Here is a 15941-nt window from a genome sequence, read left to right on the forward strand (position 1 = left end):
CAGTCCCAACCCTCGGACTCAGCACCACCTTCTTGACCTGCAATCTTCTTCCCGACCTCTCCGGCCTATCACCCTCATCTTAACCTCTTTCCACCTATCTCATTCCCAACCCCCCTCCCCCAAGTCCCTCCTCCCTACCTTTTATCTTGGCCTGCTTGGCACACCCTCCTCATTCCTGAAGAAGGGCTTATACCCGAAACGTCAATTCTCCTGCTCCTTGGATGCTGCCTGACCTGCTGCGCTTTTCCAGCAACACATTTTTCAGCTCTGATCACCAGCATCTGCAGTCCTCACTTTCTCCTAACTGTAAACAGAGGTCAAACAACACCTATGGAGAGTCATAGAGCCAGAGACATGTACAGTACGGAAACAGACCCTTTGGTCCAACTCGTCCATGCCGATCAGATATCCTAACCTAATCTAGTCGCATTTGCCAGCACTTAGCCCATATTCCTCTGAACCCTTCCTGTTCATATACCTATCCAGATGCCTTTTAAATGTTGTAATTGTACCAGCCTTTACCACTTCCTCTGGCAGCTCATTCCATACACGCACCACCCTCTGTGTGAAAAAGTTGCCCCTTAGGTCTCTCTTGAATTTTTCCCCCCTCACCCTAAACCTATGCTCTCTCATTCTGGACTGCCCCACCCCATGGAAAAGATCTTGTGTATTTGCCCTACCATGCCCCTCATGATGTTATAAACCTCTATAAGGTCACCCCTTAGCCTGCAACACTCCAGGGAAAACAGCCCCAGCTTATTCAACCTCTCCCTGTAGCTCAAATCCTCTAACACTGGCATCATTCTTGTAAATCTTTTCTGAACCCTTTCAAGTTTCACAACATCCTTCCAATGGGAGGGAGACCAGAATCTCTCTCAGTATTCCAAATGTGGTCTACCATTGTCCTATACAGCCGCAACATGACTTTCCAACTCCTATAGAGAGACTATGCCTTGCTAGCACACAGGGCAGAATTTTACTGGCTATGGGGAGTGAGGTGCTAAGAAAATAGGAGAAACCAGTGTCAGGATTACTCTCCTGCCACAGAGAGGTGGTCGACTGATTTTAAATGATGAAATGCTTATTAGAGCAATTTTGTAAGGCCATCAGTGTTTTGCTGGTGGCATAGTGACTTCTCCACGCTCTCTCCCCAACAACTAACTTCATGAATCATAGAATCCCTACAGTTTGGAAAGAGGCCATTCAGCCTGCAATGACCATCTGAAGAGGACCCCACCTCCCACTCTATTCCACATTTACCATGGCTAACCAACTTAGCCTACACATTCTAGACACTACACACAATTTATCATTGCCAGTCCACCTAATTTGCACATCTTTTGACTGTGGGAGGAAACCCATGCAGACATGGGGCGAATGTGGTCACATGTGTTTCATACCAGCTAATGCTACCATGAAGATCTGTGTTCTCAACTTCATCCCTTTTCTGACACATGGTGACCATCAGGTTGAACCAACCACCAGATGTCTGTCTCTCTCTCTCTCATGAGAGAGCAGCCCTCTGGGACTGTGGTGACTTTACTATACTGAGTCTAAGGATGTTGCCAGGGTTAGAGGATTTGAGCTTGAGGGAGAGGTTGAATAAGCTGGGGCTGTTTTCCCTGGAGCATTGCAGGCTAAGGGGTGACCTTATAGAGGTTTATAACATCATGAGGGGCATGGTAGGGCAAATACACAAGATCTTTTCCCTGGGGTGGGGCAGTCCAGAATGAGAGGGCATAGGTTTAGGGTGAGGGGGGAAAAATTCAAGAGAGATCTAAGGGGCAACTTTTTCACACAGAGGGTGGTGATCTGTACTTATAATGATCTATCCTTCATCAATGATAGAATTGTAAGAAGAGGAGACATTTGTCTTGCCTAACAAGATGTATTTAATTGTCTAATACCAAAACATACAATTAACTGGTTAGGAATAATTAAAAATACAAGAAGCTAGGAATGTCATATCAATTTCCATTAGAAACATGTGCAAGACTAACTGTTTCTTCACCCAGAGACCATATGAAATGATCCCATTGAGTGAAACTCAATACAGTTCAGTAGCATTAACTTATTAACAAAGCACCTATCTCACTTAGCTGGCTTATGGCCACTTCAGCTTTGCTGATCTTCTGATCAAACCAATTGCAACTATACCTCACCTACTGTACTAAATTGAATTGCTAACCTGAAGGATGGCAAATTAAAAGGCTACTTCTGGGGATATGAGTCAGCCTCATTGCAGGCAAGTGTTGTTGGAGCTGCGTTTTTTTCTCAATTATTAACTTCTGAACTGTATTATAGTGTAAGATAGCATATTCATTTCCAAGTGTTTCAAATCTGTCAAAAATGAACACTCAGTTAATTAGGAGCAAGGAAACCTGAAATCACTGACTTATTTCAAACTAGGTTCACTTTCAAGGTGATGACTGAAGCAGCACTATGAGAGTTGCCAGTGCTTAAGCCCAACTTTTTTACCTAAATATTTCACATTCCGGATCATGTGTAAAATGAGGGAATATCGAATTCCTTTGAAATCAGGCAAACTGGATAATGGGCATCTATTTTGGTACTTTACATTTTACATGAAATTCAAACATACCATGACTGCCTCCTTCACACATGAGAGCTTCTATTCTAACAATATTGTTATCAAAAATGTTCCAGCTTTTATGTAATTCATCATCACTTCCTAATCGTGTGCATTAAATTGATGTTGATTTCCTTCAAAATAACTAAAGAATTTTATAAACTGTCCTTGTAACTGTTACCCCAGTTGCACACTATTATATGACTGAATAAGCAAAGAAACTTATATTATTATAGCATATGACCTTGGAATGTCCCGAAATTCATTTTACAGTATATTTTCACTGTTTTGTTGGTAATGCAGTGGTCAATGTACACGCAGCAAGGTTGAATGGCAACAGTAAGATAAAAGAGCATTTCATCTGTTTTGATGATAATGGTTGTGAGATAACTATTGGCTCGAACACTGAGAGAATGACCCTTATTCTAAACTCCCTTTGGTGAAAGCAATGACATAGTGGTTTCATCTCTAGATTAGTAATCCAGAGATCCAAGTAATGTTCTGGAGATCTGATTTTGAATCCCACCATAATAGTTGATGTCAAATTTGGTTTAATTCCAGATTTCTTCTTTTAATGGAAAAGTCTAATGATGACCATGAAACTGTTGTTGATTGTTGGAAAAGCCCATGTAGTTCACTAATAACCTTCAGGCAAGGTAATCTCTTGTCTTTACCTGGTCTGACCTACACGTGATTCTATCCCCTCAGCAATGTGGTGGATTCTTAAATGCCCTTTGAAGTGGCCTAGTGAACCACTAATTTGTATCAATTGCCAGAACGTTTCAACTGCTTCCACAACAACCTTCCCTCCATCATAAATTCAGAAGTGGGGATGCTCACAGTGTTCAGCACCATTTGTGACTCCTCAGATACTGAAACAGTCCATACCCAAATGCAGCAAGACCTGGAAAATATTCAGGCTTGTACTGAACCGTGGCAAGTAATATTTGCACCTCACAAATGCTGGGCAATGACTACCTCGATCAAGAGAGAATCTAACCATCATTCCTTGACATTCAATGGTGTTACCACTCCCCATTTTGAACACATCATGGGGTTAACATTGATCAGTAACTGAACTAGACAAGCCACATGTATAAGAGGAGCAGGAGAATCGACGTTTCGAGCATAAGCCCTTCTTCGTGAAATGTCGATTCTCCTGCTTCTCGGATGCTGCCTGGCCTGCTGTGTTTTTCCTGCACCACATTTTTCAACTCTGGTACTCCAGCATCTGCAGTCCTCACTTTCTCCTAGCCATATGTATAAGATGACTACAAGAGGAGGTCAGAGGCTTGGGATCCTGCAGTGAACAGCTCACTTTCTACCTCCCCAAAGTCTGTTCACCCCCTGCAAGGCACAGGTCAGAGTATGATGGAATACTCCCCACGAGTTAGGATGAATGCAGCTCCAACAACACTCAAGAAGCTTGACATATCTAGCTTCTAGCAGCTTGTTTGATTGGCATCACATCCACAAATATCCACTCCCACTACCACCAATGCTCAGGAGCAGCAGTGTGTACCATTTACAAATGCATTGTAGAAATTCATCAAGGCTCCTTAGGCAGCACTTCCAATCTCATGACCACTACCATCTGGGTATACACGGAAAAGCAGCAGAGACATGGGAGCACCACCATCTGCATGTTCGCTGCTAAGTCACTCACCACCCACCATTTCCATTCCTTCAGTGATATCAGGTCAAAAGTCTGGAATTTCCTTTCTTGTGAGTCTACGGATAGAACATTGATTGCGCAAGGTTCTGAAGGTTCAAGTAGGGAGCTTATTATTGTTACCTTCTGAAGGGCAACCAGGAATGGGCAATAAATGCTAGTCAGCCAGCAACACCCATGTACCATGAGTGAATGTTTAATAACTTCAATACTGTTCTGTGCCGTATGATCTTTTGCACCCATCTAAAGAAGCAGTTGTGGTCTTACTTTAATAATTCATCATAGAAAACAGAACTACCTTAGTATTGCATCTCAACTGCTCAGAAGCTGGAATGAGGTCTAATCTGACAATGTCTAACTGAATTGAGAGGGCTATCAATGATCTGTTAATTACACAAGGATAAAGTGTTGCCACGGATATTAACTTTGCCTTGTTCTTTCTGTACATTCTTTTGAGATAGTGGTGTAACAGTCTGGAATACTGTCCATTGTGAGACAAGGTTCTCCTAATACTACGCATTAAATGTTCTTCCTCTCTGCCCCACTGTATCCTCAGAAATGCAGCACTTACAAAGACCTGACTTACTGTAACAGATCAGTGGCAACTGAGAGAAATAGTCACCATAGTGAGTAAAAGTTGTTGCAGATTCATTAAGATATAACCATGGAATTCCCACAGTGTGGAAATAGGCCATTTGGCCCGACAAGTCCACATTGACCCTCTGAAGAGCATCCCACCCAGATTCATCCCCCTACAATATAAGTTTGCATTTCCTGTGGCTAATACACCTTATCTAAGCATCCCTGAACACTGTGGGCAATTTAGCGTGGTCAATCCACATAACCTGCACATCTTTGGACTGTGGGAGGAAACCGGACCACCCAGCAGCAACTCTCGCAGACACTGGGAGAACGTGCAAACTCCACAAAGACAGTCGCCCAAGTGTGGAATCGAACCCAGGCCCCTTGCTCTGTGAGACAGCAGTGCTAACCACTGAGCCACCATGCCGCCATGATGATAATACAATAGTGCCTGCAAATTGCAAACCATTCACAATAAATTACAATTTTGAATTGCACATAATGACAAAACCATCCACAATACGTAAGCATTTTGTGGAATTATATTTTGAGTTAATAATGTAAATTTATATGTTATATTTTTGATGATTGCAAATCACCAGATATATGGGAAAGCTTATACTTAATTTGGTTTCAACTATTCCATTCAGTTGGAAAAACAGGCATACACAAAAAGTGTGGCACTAGAAAAATACAGCAGGTCAGGCAGCATCCGAAGAGCAGGAGAGTCGATGTTTCGGGCAATAAGCTCTTCATCAGGAATGTCATACTGCTAAGTTCAGTGAATTAACAGGAGTGTTCCATTAATAAGTACATATTTGATTTACAAAGAGAAGTGATGTTTTTATGAGCTACAATTTTACACTATAGAAATTTCCAAACAGTCCCTGAACAAACTTTGTGAATAGTTAATAAAGTTATATCCAAAATCTTGTATGTGGGTTTACTAAAAGTTCATGTAACTACATCAGAGATGCCGTTCCATAGGACTTTGAGGCACACTTTAATTGTAAGATCTATGTAAATTACAATTATATACTGAGCTGACAGAAGTAATCTCAAATTTACTAATCTTGCTTCCAAAAAAAGATGTTTTCCCTGGATTTACATAATTTATTAAGTTCATCACAACAAAAGAAATAATACTTTCCTAAAAGCAATGATTTTCAGTCAGTCTATTTTAGGACACCATTTTGCAACACTGATTAGCTGGGCACAGGTCCCTTGTTCTGTTTTTGTTTGCCTGAAGTTGCTCTTCTACCTTCAATTTTCCTTTCTGTGCATCAACCCACTAAAACCCAAGCCTAAGGAACCCTGACAAGCAAGGTCAAACTCCAATTGGCTTATTAGATGCATAAACAGAACACAGACTGTTTATAGTTAAACTTGGATTAGCTAAATAAATGTGCCCAATTCCTGATTCATTTCTTAAAACAAATGGTCATCTTACTGATTTTGGGTCCTACTGTCTATTGATTCATTCTTTAATAACCGCTTTGGATGATCTCCCGTTTTGTAATAGGTTAGTTTCCCAACTCCAAGATCTTTAGTGAGATAATGTAGCACCAATGAGCTATTAGTGTGTCTGCTTACAGTATGCAGCATTGCCACTTGGTGATTAGCTATCTTCCTAAATATGCCAAATGATACATCTAAGAAGATCAAAATAACTAGAAGCGTACAAAACACAATATGGAGCCTAATTCCACTATTATGTATATACTTATATGTATATATACTCATAGATACATATATCTGTTGGCCTGTTACTTACTTTATTACAAAACTAAAATATGTTAGTACCAAGCTTGTCTTTGAGTAAGAATGTTACCTCATAACATTTTCACAATAGTTAGTCTAAGTTTGCATCAGTCAGAGCCATGAAACAGCAAAAAAAACTTACTTTCGACCTGGACTATACAGCTTTTATCCTTACAGACTTATTTACAATATGATTTAATTCCTCACTTGCTTGATCAAGTCAAAATTATTAATTCTTGAAAAATTATTCAATACTATATTTCTAAAACACCATTGTGTTACAGCAGCAATAGATTTCATCGGAAGAATCAGATAGGAAACAGGCATTTGTACAAAGCTCATTAAGCCAAGGTGTATAAGACAGTGATTTAAATTGTATCCAAAAATGCTGGAAATACTTCATATTTCAGAGAAAAACATTTCAGGTTGATTATCTTTCCTCAGAACTGGAAACAATTAGAGATGTAATAGGTTTTACACAAGTAATAACAGAGGAAAAAAGCTGATGTGAGGAAAGAATAAATGGAAGGTCTGCAACTAAGGAGAAGGCAGGAAGGATTAACTGACCAAAGAGAGGATGGTGCAAAACAAAAATGCCTGGTAATGGGACAAGTAATTAAAGAAATGATGAGTCTCAAGCAAGTGTCAGTGACTCACGTTCTTAACGTCTTTATCCTTGGCCTCTAACACTAACCTACTTTTGTTTCTAATGAACCCATTACTTAGAACATAGAAGTACAGCACAGAAACAGGCCCTTCGGTGCACGATGTTGTGCCAAACATGACACCAAATTAAACTAATTCCTTCTGCCTGCCCTTGGTCCATTTCCCTCCATTCCTTGCATATTCATGTGTTTATCTAAAAGTCTCATAAACACCCCTATTGCATCTTTCTCCATCACCACCACTAGCAGTGCGTTTCAGACTCTTCCCACTCTTTGTGTAAAAAAATCTTGCCCCTCATATCTCCTTTAAACTTTCCACTCCCACCTTAAATGCATGCCCCTTAGAATTATACATTTCAACTATGGGAAAAAGATTCTGACCATCAACCCAATCTATGTATCTCATCATTTTATAGATTTCTGTCAAGTTTCCCCTCCGCTTCCACCACTCTAGAGAAAACAGCCCAAGTTTTTCTAGCCTTTTGTTGTAGCTCTTACCTTCTAATCCAGGTGACATCCTGGTAAACCTCTTTTGCACCCTCTCCAAAGCCCACATCCTGTAATGTGGCAACCAGAATTGAATAAAATACAAGCCTAACCAAAGTCTTATAAAGCTGCAACAAGACATTCTGACTTTTGTACTCAATTCCCCAAACAATAAAGGCAAGCTTGCCATTTGCCTTCTTTATGACACCATCTACTTATTACACACCTGTAGAGCAGGTGGGACTTGAACATGGAATGCTTCCACTGCGACATGAGGGCCCTTCCTACTTCAGCTATTATTTAAATTCAACTTATTTTTCTAGCTAACCTGCACACCTCTGGAGCAAATGGGACTTGAACCCAGGCCTCACAGTCCAGAGATAGGGATACTACAAATGAGTCATAAGAGGGCTCTTGCCTCTGAGACTAAAGCACATATTTTTTTAAAAATGAGAAACACTTCTTTAATTAAGTACTTAACAGCCTTCTAGATTCGACAATTTCAAGCTATAGCCATCATTTTCAGAAAGCACCTATTCACAGAATCATAGAATCCTGACCTTCCAAAGAGCACTCCGCCCATCTCCACCCCCTGTAACCCTGCATTTCCCATGGCTAATCCACCTAACCTACACACCGCCCGGACACTATGGGCAATTTAACATAGCCAATTCACCTGATGTACACATCGTTGGACTGTGAGAGGACAGAGGGAGAATGTGCAAAGTCCACACAGATAGTCACCCGAGGATGGAATCAAACCTGGATCCCTGGAACTGTGAGGAAACAGTGCTAACCACTGAGCTACCATGCCGCTCCTTTTGGGAATAATTCTTTTATTACCACATTTGGTTTAATTTTTATTGTGCAATTTAACATTGTGCACATTCATGCAATTTTCTTGAGCATTTGCCTATTCACGTGTTAACCTTGCTAATGTCAACAAAACTCCATATTTCTACATTAGATATAAACTGTAAGTACTGAATGTACTTTTCTACATACCATTCTTCTGTAATGTTTCGTATTATTACGTTAGAAGGGCACTCCTGGTGTAATTCCCTTTTAGGAGGGAACTTCCTTAAAGGAGTTGAACTGTTCCAACTCGCTGTCTACATAGTTTCATTAAAAGGCCTAATGGAAATACATGCCATGAGTCATCCTGAGCTCTTTCAAATAATGAGCAAATGTAGCCTACAAGCTGTTACCCTATAAGCCACAGACTCAGAATCAAGAAGAATGAATAAACAAATTTCGAACTGAAAGCAAAAGAGTGCAGACTTATCCAAGTTTAGTCATCAGTGAAATAAACACTGCCCTGTGCTGATGAGAAAAGTAACAGCTACATGGGCTGGAAATGAAACTCATTAGTGAATCTGATTTCACTCCAGCTGTTTCAGACATGTTTCTGACTTATTGCACCTCTGATAATGTAATTGTTTATGAGATGTGGGGAATGCTGGCAAGTTCAGCAACCATTGCTCTCGAACTGAGAGGCTATTTCAGACAGTAATTAGAAGTTGACCATAGGTGGTGTAGAGTCACAGGAAAGGATGACAATTTTCCTTCCCTAAAGTGAACCAGAAGGGACAATCACTGATAGCTTCATAGTTACCATTGCTGAGATGAACTTTCACGTCAATGTTTTTTCCTTTCTGTTAATTGAATTTAAATTTCACCAGCTACAATGCTGGGGATTTGAACCCATGTCCCAAAAAAGTGCATGAACATCTAAGTTACTAGCCCAATGATGTTACAGCTATGCCAGCATCATGTTATAATGTCCAAATTAGAATCAAATTGTCCAAAAATAGAATTCAGCTTCTTTTGCTTTAAAAATTGATTTTATTCCATTCATCTTTAGTCAGTCACTTGTTTATTCTAAGTTCCCTTCAAGCAGGCCTAGTGGAATAGTTTGCTTTCATTTATGTAGTGGACTGCACATTGTGCAAGGCTCTTTTACGGCATTTGGAGAGAAGGACACAAGAACCTTAGGAAAGGGCCGCTTACTCCATCTTGTATCACTGTACAAATTTGACGAACCATGATCAAATAGATAATTAATTATTGTGTTTATCCCAAATAATATAGAAAATCTTACTGTGGTTTTCGCATTACATCATTAGTATCCATAAAGAACAGGCAGCGTTCACCAATCCTGTTAAATTTTTGGTCATTTAACAGAAAGAGTAGACAAGAATCATGTAGTAGCTATTAATTTATCTCTATTTTCGTGCCTTTCATGTAGTGCCATATAATAGACTAATCAATTATAGATTCATAGATTCATATAGTGAATCTATGGCGGCATGGTGGCTCAGTGGTTAGCATTGTTGCCTCTCAGCACCAGGGTCCCAGGTTGGATTCCAGCCTCGGGCGACTGTCTGTGTGGAGTTTGCACATACTCCCCGTGTCTGTGTGGGTTTCCTCCGCGTGGTCTGGTTTCCTCCCACAGTCCAAAGATGTGCAGGTTAGGTGAATTGGCCATGCTAAATTGCCCATAGTTTTAGGTGCATTAGTCAGAGGGAAATGGGTCTGGGTGGGTTACACTTCAGAGGGTTGGTGTGGACTGGTTGGACCGAAGGGCCTGTTTCCATGCTGTAGGGAATCTAATCTAATCAATGAAAAAAAAACCCTTCAGTCCATTGGTTCTGCACCAAGATAACTGCCACTAAAAGTTTAGGTCAGAGAATATGTGATAATTGGAGAAATAGCAGAATGGAAAGCTAGTTGGCTTCAAAACTGAGAGCAGGAAGAATGGGTAGTTATTCAGAGTGGGAAAATCTAATGGATGATATTCTATGAGGATAAGTGCTGGAATAATTGTTCACAATTTATATTCATGATCTAGACTTAAAAACTAAAAACAGAATCTAGAAACTCTGTGGGAGTATATTCAATTTGGAGCAACAGATTGCAGAGGTATTAACGTTTGCATAGAATTATAAATTTAATTCCATCATAGATAAATGTAAGGTTATACACTCACCAACATTGAAATCAATTTGATGCAGATTTTCTCAGAATCTCTCTTTGTCATTTCATGCTTCTATCTACACTTCACACAATGACACCTTTGTCTCATCAACACACTCAAAAACATGGCATTTTATCCCATAATCTCACAATGAATAGTTGAGGCCCCAACCCAGATGGTTTTGGGACACCACTAGTTACACCCTACCATTTAGAGTACTGATTTCTAATCCCTGGATGGAATTATTCCCTCCCAAGAAGTGGCAAGGAAGCTGGTGGAAGGGGAAAATAATCGGGTTGGAATCAGAAAGGTTCAAAGTTTGGGAGAAGATTTGTAGCTCGTGTGCTCGTTGTTGTGGTTCTGTTCACCGAGCTGGGAATTTGTGTTGCAGACGTTTCGTCCCCTGTCTAGGTGACATCCTCAGTGCTTGGGACCCTCCTGTGAAGCGCTTCTGTGATGTTTCCCCTGGCATTTATAGTGGTTTGTTTCTGCCGCTTCCGGTTGTTAGTTCCAGCTGTCCGTTGCAGTGGTTGGTATATTGGGTCCAGGTCGATGTCCTTATTGATTGAATCTGTGGATGAGTGCCATGCCTCTAGGAATTCCCTGGCTGTTCTCTGTTTGGCTTGTCCTATAATAGTAGTGTTGTCCCAGTCGAACTCATGTTGCTTGTCAGTTGCATGTGTGGCTACTAAGGATAGCTGGTCGTGTCGTTTCGTCGTTTCGTGGCCACCAACTAGCCACGAAACGACACGACCAGCTATCCTTAGTAGCCACACACGCAACTGACAAGCAACATGAGTTCGACTGGGATAACACTACTATTATAGGACAAGCCAAACAGAGAACAGCCAGGGAATTCCTAGAGGCATGGCACTCATCCACAAATTCAATCAATAAGGACATCGACCTGGACCCAATATACCAACCACTGCAACGGACAGCTGGAACTAACAACCGGAAGCGGCAGAAACAAACCACTATAAATGCCGGGGGAAACATCACAGAAGCGCTTCACAGGAGGCTCCCAAGCACTGAGGATGTCACCTAGACAGGGGACGAAATGTCTGCAACACAAATTCCCAGCTCGGCGAACAGAACCACAACAATCAGAAAGGTTCTCTGTACCATAGAAATTAACTTGTGGGCACAAAGGCCCAAGCTCGCCTTTCCTGACCAGCCATCAATGAAGGCCCTTAAGTGATCAATTAACAATGACTATACAGAGTGGGAGTCTTTTTCCCAGGGTAAAAATATCATTTACTAGGGGATATAGGATTAACGTAAAAGGAGGTAAGGTTAAAGGAGATTGGAGAGGCAAAGTTTTTTTCATAAAGGGTGCTCAGTGTCTGGAATACACTGCCACAGAAGATGCTGGAGGTAGATACAATGCCAACATTTAAGAGGCATCTCGACAGATACATTAATAGGCAGAAAATAAAGGGATACGCGTAGAGTCAAAAGGTTTTTAGTTTAGAAAGGCATCATGTGTCTTGGGCATGTTGTCTTAACAATCGTGACAACCTTGCCAAAGGTCTTGTTCTTATGCTTTCTGTTTTTTTGGTTCCTGGCAGGTGAAATAATGGCAGACATTCTGATGCATAAATTTGGAATATTGTGTTCAGTTCTAGGCACCTTACTTAAGGAAGGATGCTAAAGCCCTGGAGTTCAAAAAAGGTGTACTAGAATAATACCAGGAAGTAAGGATATTAGGTACAAGAAAAGATCAGAGAGATTGGGCTTATTCTCCTTGGAGCAGTGAAGATTAAGAATTTTGACAGGGTAAAATACAATATTCTCTTTCCACTATGTTTGTCCCTATATCAGTAACTAGGAGTCACAATTTCAAGATTGTCAGCGAGAGAGCTAGGAATGAGATGAAGAAAAACTGCTTTACTCAGCGTTGTTTCAAAAGAGAATTGGATATTAATTTAAAAGTGATGAAGTTCAAGGGCTATGGAGATAGGGCTGGAGAGCAGGACTAGTTGGTAGCTATTTCATGAACCAGTACAGACATAATGGGTTGAATGGTCTCCTATAGTGTAAACTTCTGTGATTCCATAAAATGGAGTGGTCTATCTGCTGGGTCTGAGGGGAAAGCCTCAATCTTCTCTAGTCTGGATATGATCAGAAGTGGATAGGACTTGAGTTTGTATGCTGAAAACCACTCCCTGCCCTTGCTTACAACTTCCCTAATACCCCTCATCTATGCTGCCACCCGCAATTATTCTCCTGCAAAGTCACCTACATTGTTTGCTGCTCCTGAGCTTTGGTGGTATTGTATAGCCAGCAGCATTAGCCTCTGAGGTGGCCTCTGTTTGGCCAGCTGCTTCAAGTAGGGTGAGAAGTTGCTTTTTCAGGAAATGAAAAAACAAACAGGCAGGAGGCTGGAAGAACATAGCAAACCAGGCAGCTTCAGAAGGTGGAGAAGTCAACGTTTCAGGTGTATCTGTTCTTCAGACCTGGGGATGGGTGTAGGGGGAGCTGCAGATAAAGTGGGTGGCAGGGGCAGGGGCAGGGTGGTGAAATGGGGATAGGTGAAGACAGGTAGAGAGTGTGACCTGGTTGGTCAATGGGAGGAATGAATCCAGTTAATGGCAGGGAGCAGTGGAAGGGAGGGGGATGGGCTGGGAAGGCAGTCGGAGGATGAGAAGAGAGGTTATTTGAAATTGGAGAACTCAACATTGAGTCGCCTGGGCTGTTGGCAGCCTCCATCACTGAGCCATAAAGTCAGTGCAGTGTTGAAGCACTCTTTATTATATTGCTGTCTTAAATGTATTGCTGAGCTTATTTCTTCAAATTGGCAGGCGGACTTTAGGCAACATACAGCAAGTGAAACAGATTACACTGGAGGAAGCTCTACAGAGTGATGAAATAAAAGCTGCCATCATCAGTTTGGAGAATCAGTTTCATGAGGATTACGTGAGGTATGATAAACAAAGCAGCTTTTAAACGTGCACAGCAGTTATAAGCCTAATCAGTTTTCTATGAATACAGGAAATGCATTGCATGTGATTCAATATCTGGAAGAGGAAGAAAAATCAATATTATACGTGCTTTTTTTCTTATCACAACTGACACAATTACCAAGGGCTTGGACAGAATTGTATTATATACTGAGATAGAGGGTCATGGTACAGGTCAAATACTTCGATGCAGTCATTTCACAAACTAACAACCATTTTTCCCCAAAAAATTCTCAAAAGTTAAATAGTGGCAGAGTTGAGGGTGTGTGTTTCTTGGAACAACATCAGTAGAATTGAAGCATTGTCCATGAAAGAGGCTCCATCCTGAATCCCTGGGTCATTTGCATGGTTGCAGTGAACTGGCCTCAAGTAGCCAGTTGAAACATTAGAGGAATGCTGTGGTATTCTTAAGGCCAAATATGGTCAAGTAAGTCACTGAATGAACTCCTGTCATTCATTTATTCTGCTTCCAAACACCAGGAGGCCTTTTTTTAAAAAAAAACCTAGATAGGAATGATATCCTTGCTGCTACTTTAGGTGTAAGATCTGCTGAGGTCTTAGGAGGTGTAAAAGGCAGAGGTCCTCCACTGGCTGTTCTGGAATGCTCCGAATGGTGATACATCCACAATTCCTTCACGAGATTATAAAAAGTCATATGAATTTGGGTATGTTCATGTTAGGCTGCTAGCCCAGCAAGCCCTCTCTCCCTCAGAAATATTCAGCTTTACACCTTGTATCCTCATTGCTTATATTTTACTAACTGTCATTTCCAATGAACTATGTTGTATTATCATTCACTGTTTACATCTTAAATTTCCAATTCTGGCATGTTAATTTTTATCTCAAGTTATTGTTTCATTTTCTGGTATTTTGCTAATAAAATATCTATAAGCATATAGGATGTAGTTTTGAGAATTAACCAAATGATGGATGCGATCACCTGGGAATTAATATTTACATGATGCATAATGGAGGTAAAAATGTCTGGATCTCCTGTTCAATGGTGATGGTATTGCATTTCCATAAACTTGGCTCTAGGCATAGGAGTTTAATATAAGTTAGGGGGTGAAACTGGGCCAAAACTTCTGACCAGGCTTGGAAACCCTACTCCCAAGCCTGATTGGACTTGTCTTTTGATCTGTTCTGCCTTCGAACTTCCTGCACAGGAGCCTTTTGTTAGAAAACAGCATATCCAGCAATGAGTGGATTACTGTGGAAACTGTGTGTCCCCTTTTCCAGTAGTAAATGCCATATCTATAGTTTGTAGATCCAGTAGCCATTTTATTAGTTACTGTGAAAAGGTAAATGGAGTCGGATGGAAGATGGGGAGGGAGAAAGGTTTGGGTGTGGGGTGGCAGGTGGATGAGGGTTTAAGGTGTCAGATGGTAGGGGTATCAGGTATCTGAGGGGATAAGGTGGTAGCTTGGTGGAAAATTAGGAAGTCAGGTAAGTGGATGAGCGCTTATGGTAGACCAAGAAGTCAGGTTGGGTAGGGCTGAGTCAGATCCTGCACGGTTTGGTTGGTGCAAGGTCAGAAGTAGGGATGTTTGCTAATGATGTTTGGACAATATTCAGCATTATTTGTGACTCCTCAGATACTACGTAATACATGTTCATATGCAGCGAGACCTGAACAACATCTCCAGGCTTGGGCCAATAAGTGGCAAATAACATTTGCACCAACTAAGTGCCAGACAACAGCCAACTCTGACAACAGAGAATCTATACATTAATGTTCAATGATATTACCATTACTGAATCCATCAATATCAGCATTCTGGGGATTACTATTGACCAGTAACCTGGAATTGCTATATAAATACAATGGCTTGACCAACAGGTCAAAGGTAGCGAATTCTGCTGTAGGTAAGTCACATGTCTCCCCAAAGGAGTGTGATGAACGACTCCTCACTTGCCTGGGTCAGCGCAGCTCCAACAACACTCAAGAAGCTTAACACTATTCACAAAGAACCATCTTGCTTGATTGACATCCTTCACCACTGATGCACCATGGCATCAGTTTGCATCATCAAAAGATGCACTGCACTAACTTACCCAAGGTACCTCTTACAGCACCTTCCTAAGCTGTGATTTCTACCATCTTGAGGGACAAGGGATATGGCAACATCACCACCTGAAAGTATCCTGTTCACCCATACACCATCCTCTCTTGGAACTGTATACCTGTTCATTCTTAGTTGCTAAATCAAAATACTGGAACTCCCTTCTAAACAGTATTGTGGGC

The 15941-nt window shown here is 41.1% G+C and overlaps 1 protein-coding gene across 1 annotated transcript in view; it reads left to right on the plus strand.

The window, feature by feature from the left end:
- blvra (biliverdin reductase A) overlaps nt 1-15941 on the plus strand; it is a 37870-nt gene that overhangs the window by 5951 nt on the left and 15978 nt on the right. Inside the window, exon 2 of the mRNA XM_043691008.1 lies at nt 13538-13657. Coding sequence (XP_043546943.1) covers nt 13538-13657 — 120 coding nt within the window. The remainder of the gene's footprint in view (nt 1-13537; nt 13658-15941) is intronic.

This window comes from Chiloscyllium plagiosum, chromosome 5 (assembly GCF_004010195.1).
Source record: "Chiloscyllium plagiosum isolate BGI_BamShark_2017 chromosome 5, ASM401019v2, whole genome shotgun sequence".
NCBI lineage: Eukaryota > Metazoa > Chordata > Chondrichthyes > Orectolobiformes > Hemiscylliidae > Chiloscyllium > Chiloscyllium plagiosum.